This window comes from Arvicanthis niloticus, chromosome 4 (genome assembly GCF_011762505.2).
Source record: "Arvicanthis niloticus isolate mArvNil1 chromosome 4, mArvNil1.pat.X, whole genome shotgun sequence".
NCBI classification, from domain to species: domain Eukaryota; kingdom Metazoa; phylum Chordata; class Mammalia; order Rodentia; family Muridae; genus Arvicanthis; species Arvicanthis niloticus.
In genome coordinates, this window is record NC_047661.1 from 130,800,836 (window position 1) to 130,826,992 (window position 26,157).

The window sequence follows — 26,157 nt, forward strand, 5'->3', positions numbered from 1 at the left end:
TTGAGTTCCAAGAAGTATGACATGGAAGCAGAATTGTGGGAAGATTCTCAGATTTTTTGCAATGAAAACCTCATAAATCTTGGAATACTATGAATTGAATATTGTTTAACAATGTAGTAATGTTATGTAATCTAAGCTCTGTCCTTCTTTTGCTTATGAATGTCTGTTTGGAAAACATCCAGTTTCATCTATATGCCCCAGTTTGTATGGTTTTTGTAAACTAAAATTATTGTATTTGACTTTTCTTTTTGCCTTATAGGGCAGAAGAAATCCATAAAAGGCACTGTGAAGAGAAATTTGTCATTGATACACTCATCTTACGAAAAGGCTGTGAAAGACTTGAGGAGGCTAAAGCAAAAGTTGAATTTATTAAGACATATTATACCTCTAGGTCTCACAAAAAGAATATTAATGAAGCAATGCCAGATCACATCTGATGATAGTTGTGAATTGTATCACTATTTTTACTTAAAAGGTTTTGAGATCATACTTGGAAGACATGCGCTACACAAGACAGATATGAGGATAGCCATGTTCAGGATTAGAGAGAAGATATCCCCAAGTGTTTCTGGTACTGACTACAATGCAAATCCCGTTGACTTTTCACTCATGAATGGTCACTATGTATCTATGTGCCCAAGAGGGAATCAAAGCTATATGACATCTTCATACAAAACTCTTCCAAAGACTGCAGATTTTCATAGGCTCTAACAATGACAATTTGTAAAGCTACTTGAAATATTCTCTTGTGATTTTCTACCTTATTGCCAGATTTTATTAAAATATTATATGCACTAAAAACTTTAATTACCAAATTTCATATATTGAAATATATTTCCTGTTTACCTTATTAAGACAATTTTTACATTTTTAAGTTTTCAAAATAGAAGTTTTACCAATGTATCAACTACTTATATTAATAAAAATAAAAGACATTTTATGGAAATTGAACATTCTACTATCATCCTGAAAGACACTATTGTGTTTACTTTTGATATGTTTGTCCTTTTAGCAGAGATATGATGATGGGAAAGAGAGAAAAGAATCAACATGAAAATGTTTGAAAGTATATTATGACAATCACAAACTTTACAGAAATGGCATTTGAGTATTTCACATTAGTGGTATAAAACTTGAAAAATGGGAAACATTAAAAATGTAAAAATCTCTTATTTAGTATTTTTTATCATCTAGGTCAATAAACTCAATGATGTCATCATGACATCACTGGGTGGGGTACCACTCAAATCTCTAATTTGTACAAGCTATAGGCATAGACTTTAAAAGCAGTAATATTTCACAAGCTCTCTGATTTTACCAGTCTATTATAATTTTATAAAAATGAAGTGCTTTACAAATGTAATTCTTCATGTGTGCTTCAATGCTGGACTGTTATCAAATGCAAGTATTGCTTTCACAAAATGCTAGCTATCTATTTAAATCCACAGAACATGTTCTACTGTCCTGCTAATTAGCAGATGAGTAACAAGCAATTCATTTGGTATCTTTAATCATTCTGTAGAAATAGAGTCAACTAGAGAAAGCCACACGGAACAGTCTTCCACAGCAAATGAGTAAATGAGCAAATGTCTGTTACTCCCGTTTTCTCTTCGCGTTTGAAAGTTTTATGTATATGTTATATATTTAACAAAATAGTAATCTATATCAGTTAGTGTTATTTTAAGATTTAGATGTGGAATGAAAGATAAATTAAACATCATGGTATTTTGACAAAGTGAGCATTTCCTGAATGTCAGTCCACAGAAGTGGGAGTGAGTTTGCTTCTCTACTCAGAGAAGCATTTGTTAAGCCTGTAGGCACTATTTGACATACATCAACAAAGACAAAAAGGCTCATTCATGTGATGTATTAAAAACAAATTTTTTCATTTGGTATTGACATTGACTATGTATTTTTCTCTTCTCTATATTTTATAGTTTTTATCTCATAACATACAACCAACACATTCTTGACCATTTCTCCTCAACTCTGAGCTAACGGGCAAAGAACATTCTACTCTCTAGGCCTCCAGTGCTTCATACTAGAGCAGTTAACACAGACACACACACACACACCACAGAATGCTCTTTCTCTATGTATGTGCTCTCATTACATGCTGTCTTAAGTTAAATGTATTGTTCCTCACTGTTCACGTTTTGAAGAATCTCAAATCTGTGTCTCATGTCACATCTCTAGTCATGATATCTCTAATATTTCTGAAATATAAAATGATGTCCTTCATTTAAAGCCAGAAAAAATTAAAGTAATATTAGAATTAAAGTCCTTTGTGTTTCATACTGTTCTTTCCTCCCACACTGTGAACCTCCAGTACTTTCCAGCATCATACATATTTGACATTTTATGTGGCCTCCCAGACCACAAGCTTAGAAGATAACTGACTTCTGTTTTTAATTATTAAGTATTTTTCCCATCAATTCTGCCATCCAAAAGTGTCTATAGTAGACTGGCTAGCTTTTAACCTGTGCTGTTTCCTTTTTCTAAAGTTTCCATCCCAGCCTCCCTTGCAATGATTGAAGCACACATTTAAGTTGTAAGTGATATGTTCTCTCCAGTGTGCCTGTGGATCTTCCATGATTTTTTTTTCTGTATTTGACTAGTGGTTAAGACAAGTCAAAGGCCACTGAGCCACTACTTGAAAAAGTATCTGGGCTCCTGGTTTGCTTGGAGTATATTATACTAAGTGCCACCTGTTAATTACATTTGGGTGGCAGCTAACAAGTACTTTTAAAATTCTCTTTTACAATACATCTAATTTATCTTTTTTCTAATTTCCCTATAAACACCCTCATCTCTCCTAGACATACAATTCCTCCAGTTTTCTTCAGAAAACAGAAGGTTTCCCAGTGATAACAACCAAACACAGGATAACAAGATGCAATAGGACCAAGACCAGGCACAAATGATAATATCAAGGCTGGATCCGGTAATATAGTAGAAGGAAAGGGGTTGGCAAAAGTGCAGGCAAAAGAATCAAAGACAAACCTACTTAATGGTTAGGAGTTCTACAAAAACATCAAGCAAACAACCATAAAGTATATCAAGGAGATCTAGGGAAGACCAATGTAGGCTTCATAGTTGCCATTTCAATCTCTGTTAGCCTCCAAGATCTTTGCTTTGTTGATTCTGTAAGTTGTGTTCTCTTGTTGGCCGTAATCTCTCTGGATCTAATATTTCTTTCTCCTATGAAATATAGAATCATAGGAGATAACAGCTATTTAATAAGTAGAAGTCTTGTTATAAAAAATAACAGTGCTGCTATCACAATACCTAAGCGTGTCTGGTTCCAGCATCCCTGGTTTGTAAGGACACCAATGATGAGATAAAATATGAGCCATATCTGCTGTTGATTTGGCCCAAAGGTAGATGGAGTTTCTCTGAGTAAATGCTCCAGACTCTGGCTCACATGGACTGTCATAGCCACTCAGCCCTTGTTGCAGCTCACATACAGCTATGATAAGAAGTCAATGGTTAACAGTAACTGTCCTGAAGTAATGTGTGCTTCACAGAATAGGCCAGCCAGCTAGCCCAAGGGTACGTAACATTGGTAAGTATGCAAAGTGCATAGGGCATTAGAATGCTAGGGAAGGCAGTCCATGCAGTGACCCTTAGAAACTAAGGGACATTACACTTTTGGAAATGACTCTCTGGAAACTTCCTGGTGTTTTATTTCTGCCTTAAGTCTTGTGGTGTATTTTGAATAAAATGTTTCTTATCATTCCAACTTATTTCTCATCAAGAGTGAGTCTTGCGGGTCAGTGAGATGGCTTTCCAGGTAAAGCCGCCTACCTGCTAGAGGAAGACCTGCTTCACAAAACACAAGACCCATACAGTAGGAGGAAAGCTGAGTCCTGAATGTTGAGCTCTGGCTTCCATATGCTGCCATGTCTCAGTCACACACACAGACACACAGACACACACACACACACACACACACACACACACACACACACACAGCCCACACACATGGGCATGTGAAACACTTTTAAAATATATATAACTTTCTAAAAAGAATAAATCTCAAAGTAGTATTAGTTTGCATGTTTGCATTTCTGAGATGCCTAGAAATGTTGAACATTTTAAAAGTTTTCTTCAGCCATCTGAGTTTCGTCCTTTGATAACTCTTAGTTTTATGTACCATTTTAAATTTTGATTATTTACTTCCTTGATGTGCAGTCTTTTTTCAGTTGTTTATAGATTTTATATACTAACACTTTCAGATATGTATATAATTAAATAATTTATATATGTGTATGTTGTATATAACTATATATGTATATTGTATATACTTGTAAACTTGTATAATTATACATATATGTATAATTGTCAAAAATCTGTCTCCATCTTGTAAACTACCACTTTGCCAAAATGTTGATGTGGTTTGATTTAAAGAAGCTCTTTAGCTTCCTGAGGTCTCATTTATTAATTGAACATCATTTTTTCTAGGTTATCAAAGTTATTATGTTAATTCATTCCTAAAAATCTGTAATGACTCCTTTTTCTCTCTTGCAGTAAATAAGAAGACAATCATTTCCCTTAGGAAAGGAAATGTATGTTTTGGTTTATGTAAAGAAATGCTGACATCGGACAGAGACACATTTCTGAGAGAGTGGAGACTGTCAATATTAGAGATGTGTAGGTGGCTTTTGTCAGATTATCTTTGCTTCAGATTGTTCCCATTGTGTAACCTGAATATCACTTTTTTTTTGAGACATACCACTGACAAAATCATATTTTGAGTGGTGGACCATCTCATAACAACAACAACAATAATAATTAGAGACACCAAATAATTTCATTACAAATTTTTATCATAGGTCAGTCATGTAAAGTCAACATAATTTGACTTTCTTGTGTTTCAATTACTACATAGTCAATCATGAATAGAGTAAAGAGTTTTCCTGATGCTCACACAGTATTTTTGCTTTTGTCACTTGCCAAGAGATATCACAATATCTCTCCTGAAGGTTTTGGTAACACCTATAATACACCCAGTGTGCAGAGCTGGGGCAACAGATTGGGCTGTGTTTTCTGTTATCATTGACCATTTTCTCTGCCATGACCCTTCCATTGGAGGGTAATAGCAGACAATGCATCAAATTCTGCTAATTTAAAGGCAAATTAGATTAAAGGTCAGTCATGAAGCATTGAACAGTCAGCCATATGGCAAGTATCTTACCCAATCCTTCATTCTAGACATCTGTCTATTTGCTTAATCACCTTAGTTAGGCTATACGACCTTTATGCTTAGAGAATGTACATTACTGTCTTCCTATTCCCATCCTCTTCAGGCAGTGTCTCAATACCAGAATGTTCCTTATTTGCTACTTACTGAGAGCATCCTCTTTAGGATAAATGTGAACATTGAAATAATCAAATCAACCTTCTCATTTTGGTGCATTGGTCTACCTACCCCAGCTTTTCCTTCAGCTATTTATGATCCCCTCTTTGCTAAATGTATGCATTCTTAAGCCATTCAAATCTCATTTAAAATCACTTCTTCTCTAATGATGTCTATCAATCCTCAGAGTTCTGTCTCCTCGTATTGCATTGCAGGTTTTTAAAATACCTTCAGCAAAGTTACCAGTGACTTTGCCTTATTTTTACGGGATTTTTGGAAGCACTTGATGATTCTAAATTTTTCTCATTTATCATTTTTCTTAGTATTTATTTATGGGAATGTATGTTTGACGTGTGTGTGTGTGTGTGTGTGTGTGTGTGTGTGTGTACCATGTGCATTCCTGGTGCATGTACAGGTCAGAAGTGGGTATATGCCCTGGAACTGGAATTATGGATGATTATAAACTACCATGTGGGGACTGAGAAATTAATTCAGATCTTAGAGCAACTGTGTTAACTACTAAGGTATCTCTTTATCCCCCTCTTGTAGTTTAAAAATTATATTTAAAAATTTTCTTTAAAATTCTATATTTGTATACAATGCATCTTGATCATTTATACCCCTCCTATTCCTTTGAAAAACTCAGCCTGTTAGTAGTTTCAATATCCCTTCCCTCCTAGTTTCATTCTTTTATTTGTTAACTCAATGTGGCCAGGTATTGCTCCTTCTGCATGGCGAGGAGACACTCACAAGGCATGGAAAGCCTACCAGTAGCCACAGTCAAGAAAAAAAAAAATGACATCTTTTCAACCATGGTTTTTAGGATGTCACATGCTGTGCTTTATGAATGTCTAAAATTTTCTTACAGTTTTAAGGATCTATTTTTATTTGCGTAGATGCACATGCTGTGTGATTATATGCCACATGAGGGCAAGTACAGTGTGAAATGCCATGGAACCAAATTTAGAGATGGTTGTAGGGCACCTGATGTGTGTGCTTCTTCAAAACTGAACAGGGTCCTTTGGAAGGTCAGCAGTGCATTTACCTGCTCCTCCATCCCTCTGTCCTCCATCTCTATTGTTCAACGTGAGTTGTTCTCTTTATGCATGTTGCTAATTTGTTTGTAGATGAATATTTGCTCCCCACCCTACTAGGCTTAGATTTTTCAAAACCCACTTTGAATAAGGGCTTTTTAATGTTTTGACCCCCTTTCTAGTCCACCATCCAAATGTAGGGGAGAAAAGATGGTAAATAGGACAAGGGGATGTGGACCTGCTTAGAAGGAGTTCCTTAGGGGCCATTACACATTCCAGTTCAGTAGCGTCAGGATAGCAAACATGAATCAGCCGCAGTGGCACGATCTAGCAGAAAATGCCAGGCCTCCACCAAATCAGAATAAATCAGTGGGAGCAAACAGGACCAGTCAGGATGCCAGAAGCGCTATGCTATGCCTCTCTCAAGGAAGTGTGTATCAGTGAAGATGGAGGTGCAGGACCAACAAAACATTACCAAGCTATGCAAGCACCCCATCACTGTGTGCTGAGTCCGTTTTATACATTCTTCAAACATCTCGTGTCTTTCCATGGGTCTTGTCTCAGCAAAACAGCATGTGAGTCTATCTTAGGAAAATACCACACAAGTCTGCATCACATGACAAATACAGAACTTCCACTTGACACCCTCCCACCCACCCACAAGTCACATGCTGACAGCCAATCTCCGGAGTGATAGAATTTAAGTTGGAATGTGACGAGGCAATGAGGGAGAGAAGCTCATGAAGGAGATAAACTCTCTTATAAGAGAAGTTCTAGGGATGACTTCTGCCATAAGATGGCTGCTAGACAAACCCAGACACGAGCCTTCATCAGAGCACATTGTCTGACTACACTTGTCTTTGGACTTCTTGGTTTCCAAGGCTGAGGAAGCAAATCGTGTTCTCATGCCACACAATGTGTGCTGCATTGTTGTAGGTGCAAAAGCACATCGAACACTCATTCTTGCACATGCGACCTTCCTTTTGCTCTTTATGTTTCCAGGTACATGGTATAGGGGGATTTCCTTAAATAACACATTCATGATGAAAACATTGCCATCATATTTTCTGGGTTTCAATAATCTCTTTCCAAAAGCTATTGATTTTCTGTGTGTGTGTCAATGCATGTTTTGCACATTGGGTGTCTTCTCTCACCCCACTCCTAGCCTCAGAACCAAGCAGGCTCTCCCTGAATCTGGTCTTTGTTTTCTCTCCTCACTGAATTTCACAGGTTCCTTGTGATTTGCCCTTTTTTTCTGCTCCTCAAAGTTGGGGTTACAGGCATATACTGGACTTTCAGCATGTTATCTGGATGCTGAGACATGAACTCTCATTCTCATGATTGCATTGTAAGGACTCTTACCATTTGGACATTTTTGCAGCCCCTGCTGATGTATTTATAACCACACACATTGAACGGGGCAAGTTTATATCTCCAAAAATCAACACTCAACAAGCTATAACTGCCCTATTCCTCTCAGTACTTATTTTTTGGTTAATCCCTAGCACTCTGTTCAACTTCAACTCTTTATTAGCCATATCGTCCAGTGTTTTTTTTTTTTTCCTGCTCTGTATAACCTTTCTCCCTTTTCATGGCTTTGTATACCTTCCCTGCTCTTTCTCACTGATTAGTCACTGATCTGTATTCATCTACGTAGGACTGTCGATGGCAGTTTCCATCATCCTCTGTTTCAGTTCTATAACCGTTGTGTATGCTTTGATTGGTTCTGGCAGTACATGGGCCAGATTTGATTGGATTTTCTTACTGTTTCTATGTTGTGCTAATTTGGAATTACAATTTGATTAAATACGTTTTTCACCCAGTTAACTATGGATCCCATGTATTGGTTTTAATTGCCTTTAGTTAAGAAAGAGAACAACTTCCGATTACATTTAATTATTATACTTAATTACACTATACACTACTTAGCCCTTGCAAAGATTTCAATAAAAAAGTGTTACCCTATAAATTGCTTGACTATTTCTATGAAAATGTTTTGTCCTGTATCAAGACAACAGGTTGAAGAATATATTCTGCAGATTGGCCAAACCAAGACAAAAAATTCACTCTGCCATAAGACCTTCAGATGAAAATGCCTCTGGGTAAACTGGTTTGAATGAGATGTTTCAACTATGATGTATTAGTGGCACCAACTTTTGGCTTAAGAGCCCCATTTATAGTAGTAAAAGCACTCACTTTCTTTCTTTCCCACGTATATACAGGAAGAAACCTAAACCGAAAAACTGACTTTTCTTTTAGAATTTTACTTGTGAAAATGTGGTTCCTTAGATAAAGAAGAAGAGTGATTATGAGAGTTAAGTAAGGAATAAAGCACTTTATCATCATGTTGGAAAGGGCGCTCCTACTCTTCCTGCGTGAACAGCAGGTAACTGCCCCTTTTCTTCCTGAAGTCCTCCTCTCCTCCAAGGCCTCTCCTGCTTCCCAGCCAGCAGGAACAGCACCACAGCATCCTTCCTTTAAGAGAAGGATTTTGGCCAAGAGGGAACCAGGTACTATCTTTCTTCCATTTGAAGAGACCCAGAGGTGTAGTTTTTAAAGACCCTCATATACAAGTTAAATAGCTGCAGCTAATGTGTTTAACACAGTGTGTGACCTCATGAGCAGAGCTGTACTGATGGTCTGGTAGACATTAGCCTTTTCATCTTGTATTGATAATGCATAAATGTGTCCATTATGATGAATGCCTTTTGAGGTGGTTTGGATGAAAGTGACCCTTATAGTCTCATAGATTACAAGAAAGCCCTTGCTTAAATCTTTTATAAGAGTTCCCTTGATCATGGTGTCCCTTCGGAGCAATAGAAAAGTGACTTAAACACCTTTTTGTCTAAAATGTGCCTTCCCTATGTACAAAGGACTTTTGAGGGTACGTATGTTTTTATATTTATATGAATACACACAGGCAAAATTGGGCTAATAAAGGATTGATGCTAGAAAAGGAGTGATGTAATCACTCAGGCACAGGCTTTACCTCTCACGTCTTATAGCACAAAGAGTTAGAATATAGAGCTCTTATCTCCATGTTGTAGAGAGAGGTTATTTGATAATTTTGTAGAGCAAGATATCTGATAAAAATAGAACAATAATAAATCCCAGGAGAACAGCTGGAGTTGGCCAAGACTGAAAAGGGATTTGAAACTTATTCAATTCCCAAGGATCCCTTTTTCCTGGAAAAGATACATAGAATTACAGAAATAAAGCTAGGTAAAAGTTCAGTGAAGGGGCCTATAAAAATGAGAGCTGCTAAAACTTTGCACTTAGCATATTCATTACAAATACATCTGTTCAACCAAAAGACCTAGGGTAGATAAGGAAGAGGACATCAGGGGCTGAGGTATCTTCTGGGTTTCTCATGGAGAGAAGCAGTCACTGACTAGGCAAGATCACAAGGCTACAACCAAATGATGAGCAATATCTCTGAACTGATCAGTGCTCTCTAATGTTGTAGTTTAATTTCTGTTGCTGTGGCAAAATTATCTGAATAAAGCAATTTAGAAGAGAAAGGAGCTTGTATTAGGTCATAATTTCAGGTTACAGTCTATAATTGGAGTTGTCATCAAAGAAAAAAATCTAAGAAAAATAGTCACATCATTTCTGCAGAGAAAAGCAGAAAGGAATCAATGCATGCATGTTCACCTGTTTTTGTGCTTGCATTCAGATGAATTATTCTACATTTATGCAGTTTAGAACTTTTTTTAAACTAGGGAATGGTGATCCCCACAGTGGTTACATCTTCTCAAATTAATTACAACAATCCTTCTGAAACAGGTAAACAAGCAAATAAAATGCAGAAAATTTCTCATTGAGACTCTCTTTCTATTGTTTTAAATCAGACTGACAAAGCTTAGCATTTCAGTTTAGGAATGATAAAACATTTTAACAATATTAAATGTTGTTTGCTTATTTGCAGATGTGAAGGTCAGAGGACAATTTATAGAACTTATAGAAGTGAGTTCTCTCTGGGTTCCAGGGAAGAAACTTAGGCCATGAGGCTTGGCCCTAGGAATCTTTACCTGCTGAGGCATTTATCAACCCCAGAAATCAAGAAATACCTCTGGTAACATACTACTATTCCTGGCTTCATGTTACCACTTCTGTCCTACATGGCCTCCAGTGTGCTGTGGTGGAAGGCAAGAAGGGAGAGTGGTGAAAACCTAATGGCCTTTCAATGATTTGGCACTCAAGTAACATATACCCAGTGTGCTTAAGGCTCTTCAGTCAGAATTTTGGACAGAGTTTCTTCACCTAGCACAAAAGATCTTTGGAAACTGCCCCAGGGGTATAGGAGCAGGCAAATGCACCCCTGGTTCAGAGATACTCAAACATTCTCTTTGACTAATCATATAAAAAAAACAATTTCTTATACAGAAAATTGAAGATCAATGTCAACTGTATTTAGAAATGAGTACAGTGGTTTAGACTTAACCCTAACTTTAGAATGTCTCTTGATCAAATGACTAAATGATGCAAAAAAAATAATCACAGTGACTTCTACTCTTACCAGAGGCAGAAACCAGGACAGCAGCTCCTGAAGCATCAAGCAAGAGGCCCACAGGGCAACCCAGATCAGCACCTTGCCATCTGATCCTTAGATTTGACGTACTAGATCCTCATAAATAAACTACTCTCATAACAATCTTTGAAATCTTTCAGAGAAGCCAAATGAAAGAACCTAATCTAACCCTTCTTTGGACTGGGATGTTTTTAATTAAACAAATAAATATTAAGCTTGAAAATTAAATGAAATGAAAACTCAGGTTGAGACGAGGCAACACTTAGGTGACCACTACAGATCCACATATCAGTTGTGAGAAAGGTGCTGAACATGAACATTGAGCAAACAAGAACTAAAAATTATTTTGTTTTTACTTCAAGCACGTAAATTTTTCTTTAAAGAGAGGAAATATCAAATTTTAATGAAAGAGTCTCTATAGTTCCTTTTTGATACTTATATTTGGTGACATAAAAATTGACTGTTTTTACATATTTTTTCAAGCATATTTTCCTAATGTGTGCATATGTATTTATATTCAGTTCTTACACAACCTTATGAATTGTTAACATTTTCAATGAAGATATTTCTATTCATTTTTCTTGGAAATGCTGGATTTAGTAACATTGTTTGGCCAAAACACAGAGAAATTGCTGTCTTTTAACTTTCAGTGGTTGACATCTGCCCTTGTCTATTTTGTCTGTTGTTCTACAGTCTTACCAGACTGAGTATTATTCTCCTGAGTGTGCCTTTCCCTTCTCCTTGTAAAAAAAAGACAAGTGACAGCCTTTGTTCTCCAGTTTCCCTTTCTTTAAGAGAGAGATCACCCTTTTTCTGTGGTGCCTGAGCCCATCCCGAGATAAAAGCCTGGGGGAACATTTCTACTAATGCACTACACAATCCCAAGTGTGGTTAATTTCACCCTGGGGGTCAAAAAGAGATAGTGTCCTTCACTACCACAGTGTTACCATGGACACCAGGAAGAAGCTGATGCCCTGGGTTTTCCGAAATGGATGTCTTATGAGTCATTAACAATCTTTATCTCCCAGCACTTCTTCCTTCCTTCCTTTCTTCCTTTCTTCCTTCCTTTCCTCCTTTTCTTCTTTCCTTCTTTCCTTCCCTCTGTCTGTCTGTCTCTGTCTCTCTCTGTCTCTGTTTCTCTCTCTTTCTCTCTCCTTTGTCTCCAGAATATTCATACTTATACAGTATGAAACCATTACTCTTTGGAAAGGGCAACTCAACAGATTTGATTTTCTTATATACTTTTGCTTTTCAAAAAAAATAGATGAGCTGCTTCATTAATTTCTTGGTATCTCTGCCTCTCCTCCATATGGCATGACTGGCAGATGGAGACAGAATTGCTCATATATAAAGGGAGAGGCTCCAACAAACATATCACAAGAATAGCAAACAAATCTTGTGATTATTGGACAGTAAAATGACAAAGCCCATCTTTGTCTCATGTAGATGGTTTTCAATATGCACACAACAGCCAAACTTGTTTAGTAAGCTATAAATTTCTGACTGTCCTGCAAAACATTATTAAAAATACAGTTGCCCAATACCTACTATGTGTTGGGAAAGCACATAGGGTTAAAACAAAGGTAGAATAAGATGTAAGATTTGGGCTAAAATGTAAATGGTAGTTTCTAAAATGTCACACATTTGATGATAGGTTGAATATATTTAGGACAGAGGATTTGCATGTATGTACTCTGCATCTTCATTTTTATTCTTACATATAAAACAACTGCAAAGCTTGCTAAGTGACCATTATCTTACTTTTCTCAATAAGTATTAAGTTCATTCATTGCAATCAGCCTACCCATTTGTCAAGAAGAAAATGAATACTTCCTGAGCTCCTTTGTATATAAGCAATAGAAGTCAAAGCACTATAAGGCACCAACTCTTCTTTTTTCCATAAAATAAAACAGAAAGAAAAGTATTCAGACTAAACATGCCCATGAAGTGATAAAGGGCAGTTGAAAAAAATCCGTAACATATTCCAAGTAACTCATAGAATTATTGTATCTTGCTAGAAGTGTGGCACATACCCCTCAAGCTTTAATCAATGCAATGTGCATCTCTCCTCCAGCTCTTCGGAGTCCTAGCACCCACTGTAGTTGTTGAAGTAGCCCTAGATTCCACTGCTTCTTTACTGTCATGGAAAAGTCTATAGTTTATTTTCACCTCCATACATTTTAAAAACTGCAGTAGATGCATCTATGACTGCTTCAGGGGCTTCTTCATGTGACCTGTATATGTCATAAAACATAGCAGCATTAGAGCAAAAAGAAAAACAAACCAAAGCAAAGCTGAAAGGCAACTCTTGCTTGTGGATTTGATTAGTGGGTTTGATTAGTCAATATTGCTAAAATGTCTATCCTACCCAAATTCAATAAAACTTCCATTCAAATGTCAATATTTCTCTTTAAAGAATCAGAAAAATGATTCTAAAATCTATATGGAAATGTGCTCAGGTACCAAAACCCATCTGAGATAAAAGAATCAAGAACCATACATTGCCAGACTTTATGATATAAGAGGAAGTCATAGCAATGAAAGTAGCAGGACACTGGCCGGGAAGAGATACCTGGACACATTGAGTACTTGGACATTCTCCTTTGAATTGTTTATTAACAATCAACAAATCAACTAGGAAAAACACAGATTTTCCTAGTGTCAGCAACTGCATTACAGTGAGCACCTATGAACAGATTCTTTACTATAAAAATTAAGTTTGGCATTTGACCTTGGACATTTATAATGTGTTTCTCTAGTACACCACATGCTTCTGAGAGTATGTGCCACACAGAATTCATTAACATACTCAATCATTATTGAGGTCTACAGAAAAGTATCTATCACCTTTTTTTTTCCACAGATGCAGAGGGCCACTTGAGTTAGCAGATACAATTGAAGGGTGATTAATGGTATCATTAGCAAGTGTTGCCAGGTAGGAATTAGAAACAAATAGAGAAGAAAATATTTTCTGTATTAGAAAGGACTTGGCCAAGTATAAAGAATAACTAAAGAGGCTCATAACATGAAATCAGTTGGATGACCTTAAGTGTGAAAAGGCAGGAGTTAAATATAAAAATAACTTGTATTATTCCCACTTAACCTTAGCTAAATGGTTGGGTTAGAAATTATAACACAGATATTTTTCAGATGACCTTGTTCTTCTTGAAGATAAAAACATACACATGGACATTTTTATTTTAGAAGGTCATAGCAATACATTTTCTCAAAGCTGAAAGTATCAGCAATCTGACTGTGAAAAGTAACTCTATATGACTTAGATAAGTATTTGTTTGACATTGGTTGTTTTCTTCCTTATCCGTGGGAGTCATATTAGTCTTGCGTGCTTTGTGTAACTAGCTGAGTCCACAGAACACCTGTTACTTTATGAAATGTGAGGGCTTTGGAAATGGAAACCAGCAACACAGTGGGTTTCATGATCCCCAAAGTATTTTCTATATATAAATTTGAGTTGTTTGAAAACCACAAAAGTCAGGAAACCAAATGATAGGAATCTTAAGCTAATCATAAGAAAGACCAAATATATCCATCACCTTTACAGTGTCTTGTAGCATCCATGGAATACCAATTTGTTTCTTCATTGAGTAAATGCAGGATAATTTCTGTGATTTTGTTTGTCTAATTCTGTTATGAGCTGTGTGGTTAATTTAAATCTCATGATATCTTCATCAATCCAAGGGACCAGTAATACTTACAAGAGGAAAAAGAATAATACATTAATCATTTTTATGCTCAAAAAGACAAAATAACTCAGAAAAGCAGATTTATTTTGGTTCATGGTCTGGTAGGTTTCAATTTGAGGTCTTCTGGATTTTCCACAGTGGGTTTTCAGCAGAGGCAAGCCTTCTCATGGAAAGTTCTCAATGCATCTTGATCAGGAACTACAGAGAGCCCTGAGAAAAGAAATGGTTTTCAAATGCCTGTCCTCAATGACTTGTCTTCTTTACCTAGGTATTACCTTGTATAGTACCACCACCTCTCAAAAGTTTATTTAAATCAGAATCTTTTGGTGGATTAAATCCTTGATTAGGTCATAACCCTTATAATCTAATGGAAATGACATACAGACACACCCAGGGCATAATTTCCTGGCCTCCTAGGCATCTCTCAATCTAATGCAGCTGACAAGTAAGATTAAACATTATAATGAAAGTGATAAGCATCACAATAAAACTATTTATAAAAGTCCATCAATAAGATGAATAAAAAATTATTCTAGTCTTCCAGTGTGTTATCAAATATGCATGGACCCACCTGAAAAGATGCTTTGAAATGATTCTTAACATGGCATTTATTATTTTCCCATTTTGAAAGATATTTCAACATAAAATAAAAGAGCACATGCAGATCTCAGTGCTCACAGGATATGCATGGCAAGTGCATGATGGTAGAAAGGGCAGAGATGAGTTTTGCTCTAGCTTTGAAGGCTATATTCCAGAAAACAACGTTCAATAGCTTCCTCTTTGACAAAACTCTTTCCCCGATCCCTGAACTTAACTACCCATATTTTAATTAAAATCTTTTCTTTAATGCATTGAGGATTAACCTCCATTCACTCTCAGAGAACAACATATTAGATATGTGCCGGGAGCCGGGAGCCGACCCCCTCGCCCCCGGCTTGGGGGTGAGAGAAGGGGAGAGAGAGAGATGCAGCTGGTTCTTCTTTCTTCTCCTCCTCCCACCGTCCGGTTCTTCTCCGAGGCAGCCCCTATGCTACTGTAGCTGACCTGCAGTCAGCATCCTGACCCTAAGACCAGCAAGGTGTTAAGTAAATAGCCTTGTACTATCCTAAAAACTTCTGAGGGTAAGAGACTGCAAGCTTAGGTGATTAACACCTGTAGCCTAACAGCAGAGGATTAAGCAACATGGCCTTTGTTCTATCTCAGCAGGAACTGCTGGGCTCTAACTTGCAGGAAGAAAAGACACTTTAGAAAAGTTACTATAGAGTTTATTAAGTGTAAAAAGTATCCTATGGAAGCTATCTGAGGGGAAACGTGGAAAGGTCCTGAGTGGGGAAGAAGAAAAGATTCTAACAAAGTAAAATTCTAAGGGAGAAAAATTCTAGTCAGGGGGAAAGGAAAGGGCGATGGGGTCTAACTAACTGACTAGTCTAACTCACCATTCTAACTGCTCATTCTAACTTCCTATTCTAACTGCCCTGTGATCTCTTTGTCCTCAGAACTTATACATCTTTCAGAGTACATGGTCACATGTTACAAGGTTCATCACAAGTTCACACCAAAATTCAAGTCATAAATTGAAATAGAAGTTTACAACACAGAATGTTTACATGAATACCCATTAGGAGTAATTATCTAACTAGACATTCATCACCTGTCTAGCTCTACAGGTTCGCAGAAAGTTTGAAACTATAACTTAAGAAATTAGTGAAGTTTTGTATAGATAAACCCAGGCAATATTTTCTCTTCTGTCCTGGTACCTATAATAAATTGTGGATTCCCTCTAGTAACCTAGGCTAATGGTTTTATGACCTCTTGGAATGTGCTCTAAGCAGGAGAAGGTCCAGTTACTATCACTCTTGGGGCAATTAACTGATAACACTCAGGAGACTGGCAGAGTTCTCATTGCAGTTTGACTATGCCTAAGGGACTTAATAGCAGTCCCGATATAAAAGAACTTAATAATCACTGATATAATCTTAGGAATTCTTATAGGATCATCATTAAGACTTAAGAAGTCATCTATTTGTCTATATAGTATCACTACAAGACAGTACATCTTCGTGGATCTGCAGAGATCTGCTACAAAGGGGTGTGCTATTGCTTAGTGATTGTTACATATGTTTAATAATAGTAATAATGGGAAAAGCATATTAATAGCAGGAATCTTTCCTAAAATCACGTCCACCACAGCCTTGCTAATGGGGCACACTCGTCGCAGATTATATAATAATCCGAGGCAAGCATTTCAGGATGATCATCTGCTCATTATTAGCTTGTCCCATTATGGCTCCCGACAGATATGATCATGTCATCAAATCAGGCATTTTCTGCCAACCTTCCTATATACTACACTTGAGTGTGGAAATGCACTCAATTTAAATTATTTTTTGGATTTTATCAAAGGCTTATCAGCATCTAATGAGATAATCATGTGATTTTTCTCTTTCAATTTGTTTATATGGTGGATTACATATGGTGGATTTTCAAATATTGAACCATCCCTGCATCCCTGGAATGAAGCCCACTGGAACTTGATGGATGATTTCTTTGATGTGTTCCTGGATTCAGTTTGTGAGTATTTTATTGAGTATTATTGTATCACTGTTCATAAGAGAAATCAGTTTGAAATTCTCTTTCTTTGTTGAGTCTTTGTGTAGTTTAGGTATCATCAGGGTCACTGTGGCTTCATAGAATGAGTTTGGCAGTGTTCCTTCTGTTTTTATTTTGTGGAATAGTTTGAAGTGTATTGGAATTAGTTCTTCTTGGAAAGTCTGGTAGAATTATTCTGCACTAAAACCATCTGGCCCTGGACTGTTTTTAGTTGGGAGACTTTTCTTTGCATTTTTAGAAAGTATTATTATTTAATAATTTTTTTACAGTGCAGTCATTATCCCCCTCCAAGTCTGCTCTCCTTATCTCATTTCTCTCCCTCCCCATCTCCAAGAGGATGTCCCACACCTTCCACCCCACTAGACCTCCCCACTCCCTGGGACTTCAAGTCTCTCAAGGGTTAGATGCATCCTCTCTCACTGAGCTCAGACCAGGCAGTCCTCTGCTATGTATGTGTTGCAGCTGGTGTATGTTGCCTGGTTGGTAGTCCAGTGTCTGAGAGATCTTGAGGGTCTAGATTAGTTGAGACTGCTGGTCTTCCTATGGGGTCTCTCCCTCCTCCTCATCTTCTTCCAGCCTTTCCTTAATTCAACCACAGGGGTCCCTGACTTCTGTCCATTGATTGGGTGTAAATATCTGTATCTGACTTTTTTATCTGCTTGTTGGGTCTTTCAGAGGGCAGTCATGATAAGAGCACACCACAGCTTCAGTAATAGTGTCAGGCCTTTGGGCCTTCTCTTGAGCTGTATCCCACCTTGGGCCTGTCACTGGATCTTCTTTTCCTCAGGCATTTCTCAACTTTTGTCCCTGAAGTTTTTTCAGATAGGAACAAAGAGACATGAAACGGAGGCTGCTAAGAAGAGAAAAATCCAAGCTTCACACTCTCAGAAAAGGATCTGTATCACCATCTGGCTCACTAACCTCTCCAGAGTGCCTCAGGATATTCTTTTTAACCATATTATTTTAGGATCTAGTCCTTGAAGATGAAATATAAAGATGGGTGTTAGGTGACAAGCATGGAGACTGATGTGTTAGGACTTTGTAATCTTTGCCCAGTTCTGGGAAATCACTTAGAATATTGGCTTATAATAAGACTGGTTTAAATAAAGTTATCTAGTTGATTTCTTTTATTGTTCCTAAAATTTATCAGGGATCCTCTTAGGTAGAAACTTCTCACTTTCTATGACAGTTATTTTGAAAAAGAAAAAATAATTCTGTGATATCACTCTCAAAAAGCATAGAGATGTTGATAAACCTTGACTTCATCTTAGAAATGGAAGACATTGTGTTGTAAGGTCAGAATAAAGTTGTCTAGTGCTGCTAGGTCTTTCTATACCCAAAGCAAAACCAGATAAGAGGATCTAAGAAGAAAGAGTCTAATGGATCAAAACAGCACAGGCTACCTCTTGCTTGGGTCTGCCTGTATCTCTCGCCAGATTTTGATGTCAACATGACAGTCACTAACAAGGACCGCCATTCTTTGGTTTTGTTTTTTATTTTTTGGTTTTGTTTTGTTTGTTTGTTTTTCAAGACAAGGTTTTTCTGTGTAGCCCTGGCTATCCTGGAACTCACTCTGTAGACCAGGCTGGCCTCCAACTCAGAAATTCGTCTGCCTGTGCCTCCCGAGTGCTGGGATTAAAGGCGTGCGCCATCACTGCCCAGCAAGGACCACCATTCTTAACTGGCTCTTCTGATTAAAATATTACTTAAATGAACCATCAGAAGTTTAATATATATATATATATATACACACACACATGTATACATATATATGTATATATATGTGGATATATGTAGCATATAAATAGCATATATAAATTATATATATATATATATATATATATATATATGTGTGTGTGTGTGTGTGTGTGTGTGTGTGTGTGTGTGTGTGTGTAGGGCCACAACTATTCACACAAATACTTAAGATATTGTCATTTTGGTAAAGCACAGGTGTCCAACTGAAGTCCGTCACTAAACTTTAGCAAATTTCTCCCTCAGCTTCTTGGATTACTTCCTGTTTAATATTTTGATGAAAAAAGAAGGACTTTTGCTGACAGATATTGTTAGAATGTTGCGTGAAGCGATTTCTAGATAGCCTTTGATGTCTAAATCGGCAATGATTTTTATCACCAGAAGAGTCAATGGATGTCTTACCAAGTAATCATGGAAGCAGGCTTCTAAAACAAGGGTTGAGATGAAAATGGCTAAAAAGGGGTCCAAAGCAAAATAATAGGAAGATGATGGATAAATGACAAAACAAAAGAAACTGAGAGGGACATGCAGGTTCCCAAAGTGCTGGTGTCACAGGGAACTCAAAGTAAAGTTGGCATCTTTAAGTATACATTTCCTTGAAACAAGGATGCTGACTTTGGTGATGTGCAGAAGCCTGGTACTGTCTCTACAGAACTGTGTGACAGGGAGAAAGCACAGATTCTTTGATATGCAGGTGCTGGCTATTGGCAGCACACTATGCAGAAGCTAAGGACTGGATCCTGCTGCTGGATGAAAGGTGGAGCATCGGTGGCTGCTGTGTCACCTGGTAAATTCTACTGGGCCTACAGCACACCCATTGTTTCTAAGGGCTAATGATAAAAATCAAAATGCTATTCAATTTAGAACTAAGTTTATACCCTAATCTTAAAAAGCTACAGGTCTTTTATAAACTGTAAAAAGAATTAGTAATTAAGACTTGCGGGGTGATAGTCACCAGTTCAAATGTAACTTATTTATACGAAGAACTTTTGTTTAGCCTATGTATGTTTTCAGAGTTAAGCCTAAAGCAAATAGTTAAAAACGACATTAATTTAAAATCATCTGTAAAAGTACTTACTAGATGTCCCTCAAAACTTTTCAGAGATCTGCTGAATATGGCATTCAAGAAGTTTAATGAAAAACACTTTCCTGTGATTGACAGAGATGCAACTCCTGGAGACAGCCCTCCAAAGACAACAGATGAGCCACATGTCTGGACATTAACCACTGAGAAGACCTGCCCTATGCCTTGCCTTCTGCCAAGGCTCTGCCCCAACTGTAGACACTGTAGGGTTAGCTTTTATATTTTGCCTCAGTGTGGTCAGTTTTCCCAGGGTTCCTTTTCTATAGAAAAGTCCCTCAGATTTTCTGAATCTGGCAGTTCATAGCCTGTGCTCAATGCTGCTCCATGTGACAAACGAAGGCAGACCTCTGCCTCCAAGGAAACTACTACTAGAGGCAAGGGTAACCATCTAGGTAGCAAATCTGTCTATTTGGAGTATATGTTGTGTTATAATTTATCCTTCTCAGATCTCTGATGGCATTGATGGCTAACACAGCTTTATCATTTTAACAGCAGCTGCCTGATGAATCCATTTCATAAGGCCTTGTCTTCCTAGAGCTCTTGGGTCTCCTGCTGAGAAAGCAAACTCATGGACAGTTTGCTTTACTAACAGCCTTCATGTTAAAGATAAACATATCTCACATGTGACTTTTAGTATTTAAAGTAACTTGCCTTGCAAGGATTGCTCTCAGTAATCAACCACTCATGTCTCATGGTAAATAATTAAATGAAAAGGATTTAAATTTATCTAAGTTCTAATTGTGTAAGAAAATATTCTAAGATAAATACAGTTATAAAGGTCTAGGGTATAAAAATTTAAGTGTATTATAAAGTTCTAAGAAAATAATTAAGCATATAAATACAAGTTACTCTTTACTTCTGTTATACTAAAATTTCAAAGGTTCAGAGTTTTAACATTGATGAGTAGAGTTCTGAGAAGCTGTCAAAGTTCCGGGTTCTATTATCAGTCACAAGCTCAAGATTTTAAATTTCCTTTGATTTTCCTCCAAATAGAGACTGGAAGGTGCTTCTCATAATGCTATAAAGAATCTCTCTTCAATCTTACAGCCTGTTGGATAAAAAAAGAATGTTCATGCTTTTAGGCCAAAGCCGTAGCTTTTGCTAAGACTCAAAACCATAAGTCTACTCCAGCTGTCTTACAGACACCTTCTAGCTCCTTTTCTATACTGAGGACTTCAACACAGATTGCAAGCACTGGTAATGATAATATATCAAAAACTTTTATCTGTTTTTGTAAACTAATATAATTCTTGTAAGCTTCAGGAAGTTGAGGAAGTCATAAGGTTTGAATCCATCTCTCCCAATGCAAAATGACTCCAGATAAGTGAACCAGCTAACCAATAGCCTGAGTTTCCATACCTGGCTATTCCTGGAGGTGAAATCTATCTCCGCTCTAGCCTTGCTACACCTTCTCTCCCACAACTACTAAGACTATAGGTCTAGAAGCTTCAAATAAAAAAGTTTCCTTTAAGTTCTTTAACTTTAACTTGGCTTGGCCAAGTTCCACTTGGCTGATGGTGATCCAGAGATCAGCTGTGATCTGCAAACTCATCTTAATGTGATGTGTACCATGCCAGGCCCTACTAGTCCTATAAAACCCAAAATTTCTGAACTTACTGGAAACTGATGTAAGCTAATCTAACTGATGTGATTGCTCACTGTCTCATGAGCTGGGTCAACAAACCAGATTCTTCTAATAAATATCCCACTGCCCTAAACCCTTTCCAGTTTTTGCCTATTTTTTTTTTTTTAGCCTTATTGGGCCTGGCATTGGCATCCTAGTTTTAGCAGCAAATAGTTAAGAGAATACATCACCTTCTACCATCAACAAAGGCTGGAATGTTAGATCCACAGAAACTTCCTGGTCACACACACATACCAATACACCTCTACCCACATGCACATCTGCACATTCACACACACATACACACACACACAGGCACACGCACACGCACATGCACACGGACACAGCCTATGGGCATACTGAGCTCTGTGATTGTCAAAAGGGATGTTCTAAAACCAAATAGACCAAGAAATATCAACAGGTAGATTCATTAATTAAAATACTTCTATGATATGATAAGTAACTTTACTTTATGATATGATAAGAAATTTTATTTCATGTAACTGAAGAAGAAAAAAATTGAACATGCATTTTCAGATATTTATGAAAGATTTCCTACATGCTGTCATCGCTACTCTTGAGAATATACAAGAAAAATAAATACTAATGATTAGAGTTAATTAATTAACACTGAAAAATCTATGAGAAAAATAAAATTTTCATGAAAACAAAAACAAACACCAACAGTTTTAGAAGCCCCGTGTTCTGGGTATGTATAATTTAAAGGTCACTGGTGGACATTCACCTCAACAAGCCTTTATCGTCATGTGTTAAGTGCAAAGCATCATCTCACTGTATAAATATTGTACAGATTGGACCTAAGTGTACAGTGTTAATACCACTGAATGAGATTAAAGACCATTACCCAAATTCTTTGCTCAAATTAAGCATGCTTTATTTTCTGTCACACAAGACTGTCAGTGAACACAGGAGAAGGTAGAGTTTATGTAGTAAAAGAACCCACAAAAGTAGGGAGTATTAAGTGTTGGGAGATTTCCAGAGGAATTTTGGTTCTGTGGGGTTTAAATATTTTACAATTATTTGGCAGATCATCTAAACTTATCAGATGGCACATCTGCATACAAGTTACTAGTCACCATATTCCATATGATGGGAAGCATGTCAAATTCCAGAAACAGGTTGAAGCATGGTCAACTTGAATTTTACATCAAACAGTAATGACCTTTTCTGACCATATAACCTGGCATTAGGGGAAGGAGCTGAAGTGATCACATGTGTAAGATGCACACTGGTTAAAAGACTGATGATCTTTGGACTTTTAACTCTCTAACTATGCTGGATGCTGTTAGCTGATGGCATCTAGAGACTTAGCACTCTCTTGCTTATTCTGTGGTTGAAAAATTCTGGCTTCTTTTCTCTGTAACTTTCTGTGACTTCTTTTTCCTTTATCATTCTGTGCTTCATTTTTACCTTATAAATCTCTGTGCTTTATTAAATTGCTGTCTCTTTATTTTATAACTATTACTGTTCTATGCTTCATTAAGTGCTGAAAACTTAACTCTTTATCAACTATCATAGTTCTGTGCTTCCTTAACTGCTGGGGAATCTTAACTATTACTGTGCTGTGCTAAAAACTCTTACTGTTCGATGCTTCATTAGGCACCGGGGACGTAACTCTTTATCTCTCTATTATTTATACATCTCTGTGCTTGATTAACACTAAAAATCTTAACTCTTGCTGACTTTATAATTCTCTGTTTGATAAGCACTTGAAAACTTAACTCTCACTTACTTTACAATTCTCTGTGCTGAAAACCTTAACTCTTACTACTTTATAAACTCACTGTATAATTCTCTGGCAATTAACATATGCTATATAGCAGCCTGGAATTCTGTGGAGAATTTATTGCTGAGGTTCCTTTCTGAATTGCCCAGAAGCCTCGCCTCAGGCTGGCCAGGTGGGAGGGAGATTTGGAGCAATTAACATTTATTGAACCAGAAGAGGAGAATCATGCTCACAAAAAGGATAAACTTTTACACAAGCAAATATGTGTAAACATACATACATTCATATCCTCATTCATACACATGTATTTATATAAATTTTTATACATTCGTGCCATGCCCTGCTACTTGTCTCATACTTACATACTTGCACAAACACACACACACACACACACACACACACACACACACACACACCTATACTTACATATGCATATATATTATGTATTTTAGTGAATGAAGTAAATGTCCTTAGGAGCAAGCTCTATAAAGCAGGTGTCAGTGCAGAAAAAAACTCGCTTATTCTGAATGAAGCATAAGCTTCAACATTTATTGCTAAAGAAAGAAAAGGCTTCTACCCTTTTATTGCTAAAGGAATTTAAAAACCTGTTTCAGTGTACATAGAGCCTGCCTTCTGTGTTCTGGGCTATCTGCAGCTCCTTCTCTCTTCATCTCATTTCTTTCCTCCTTCTGCACTGTTATATTTTGTTATCTCTGTTTTCTCTTATGCTTTTATTTTGGTTTTACTCTGCTTCTCCTTTCTCCTCCTTGTGCATCTACTTAATTTTGCTTTCTTCTTTGTCTCTCCTCATCTCTGTAATGCTTCTAACCCATTCTCGTTCTCCTGCTTCCTTAATGTCACCTTTCCTACATTTTTGTACCTTTTTTGGAGAATAGATCGCATGATACTCCAAAAGTTCACAATAATTTCAAACATAAGTTTGAAACATAAATTGAACAAGAAGATAGGACAGAGGTGTCTACAAGTGTTTCCATTAACACTAGTTATTCAACTAAACATTTATTATATGTCACTAGCTCCACAGGTTCATTGAGAGTTTAAAACTATAATTCTTTGATCTAAGTTAACATTGAAGTTTTATATAAATACATTCTGTCAATATTTCATCTTCTGTTCTTGTACCTACAATAAACTGTTCATTCTCACTTTATGAACTTTAGTTAATAGTTTTACAGCCTAAAGAAATTTATCCCTAACTTGTAAATCTGTATCAATGCCTGCTTTCTATCTAGTCCAATTAACTTGTGACATGTGAAGACAGGCAGAGTTCTCGCTGCAGTTTTCATATCAGAGAGGGCTTTGACTGCAGCCCTTATTATAAAGAGCTAAATAGTTACTAATTATTAATTACTAGTATAAATTTAAGAAATCTTATGGAATCATTACTAGGAATTAACATATAATCTATTTGTCTATATTCCATCACTATAGTAAGGTGGGCTAATACCCAGGGATTGTTATATTAATTTAATAATGACAGGAGAGGCATACCAATAGCAAGAATCAGTCCTGAGATTATTTTTTTAGGGCTTTGCCTCCAGAGCTAATTCATCACAATTCATGCAAGATGATGGATATCTCCGGAAAGTCATCTGCTATTCCTTGCCTCTCCTAGATGGCTACTAACCACTCCACAGCCCCATAAAGTCTATGTGTTTATTACTTGTTTACATGTTAAAATATGCTAGACTTTTGTGCATGTATAACTTGTATTCAGAAAGGACAAAATTTCATTAGATTTTACTTAATAACATAACCTTGTCTAACCTTCAAACCCTACCTGCCTCATGAAGATATATTTTGCAACCTGAGAGTACAGCTAAGTCATTTTCCAAAGTCTTTATTTGATTTATGTATTAATAGTCAGTGTTATTGGTGATTAGTATTCATATCATTAGTGAATTTCATTGATACATGAACTTGAGGCACAGTAGCTTTATGATGTTTGGTAGATGAAACCTGGATTAGGAAATGATTTCAAACTAAGTATGTTTACTACATCTTACACTGCTCTTAGGTAACTGAGGATGAACTTAGCACGTACATACATATGAGTGAATTCAGATAAATCTCCTGAGTTTTCCTAATAGCAAACTCAGATTCAACTAAGATGTTAGTAATATAGATAAAAGAAACATTCAATTGTATTCATTGATTGTCTCAGAAGTCATCTCACTTCTGAAATAAGTTCTGAAATGTTAGGAGGGATTTTCTGATTGTCTTGTATTTCACTTTAGGCGATAACACATAATAAATTATTTCAGATTCTAGTGAAATTTATATACAGACTGATCAGAGCATAGAATTGTGCTACATTAATTATTTCATATCAAAAGAAGATAAGAAAGGGATCTTTTTCTCTGTGTGCACTAAGAGCATGGAGGGAAATATTTCCCCTTAGAAAGCTAAGAGACTCTGAGAGGAAAAGGCTTTATCTCTATTACTTTTTGACTTGAGGCTCAAGTAACGTGTCCTTAAGTGATATTCTTGTAATCAATCATTAATGAGATAAACTAGAACCCAAGTCTCCAACTCCTTTCTCTAAGGTCTGCCTAGCTAGGGTAATGGAAAGCCAGCTCAGAACAATGGCCTACATGAAGCCCTGTCACACCTTGAGTGAACATGTATGTGATAGGTGTCTGAGTTTACAACCACAGGGAGCAACATATTAGGTTATAGTAATATTTACTT

The 26,157-nt window shown here is 36.8% G+C and overlaps 1 protein-coding gene across 1 annotated transcript in view; it reads left to right on the forward strand.

Annotated features, from left to right (window-relative positions):
* The window catches only part of Lrriq3 (leucine rich repeats and IQ motif containing 3), a 93,127-nt gene extending 90,850 nt beyond the window's left edge, over positions 1–2,277 (forward strand). Inside the window, exon 8 of the mRNA XM_034500954.2 lies at positions 260–2,277. Within this exon, the coding sequence (XP_034356845.1) occupies positions 260–437 (178 nt within the window). The 3' untranslated portion in view covers positions 438–2,277. The remainder of the gene's footprint in view (positions 1–259) is intronic.
* The last annotated feature ends 23,880 nt before the right edge of the window (positions 2,278–26,157 follow it).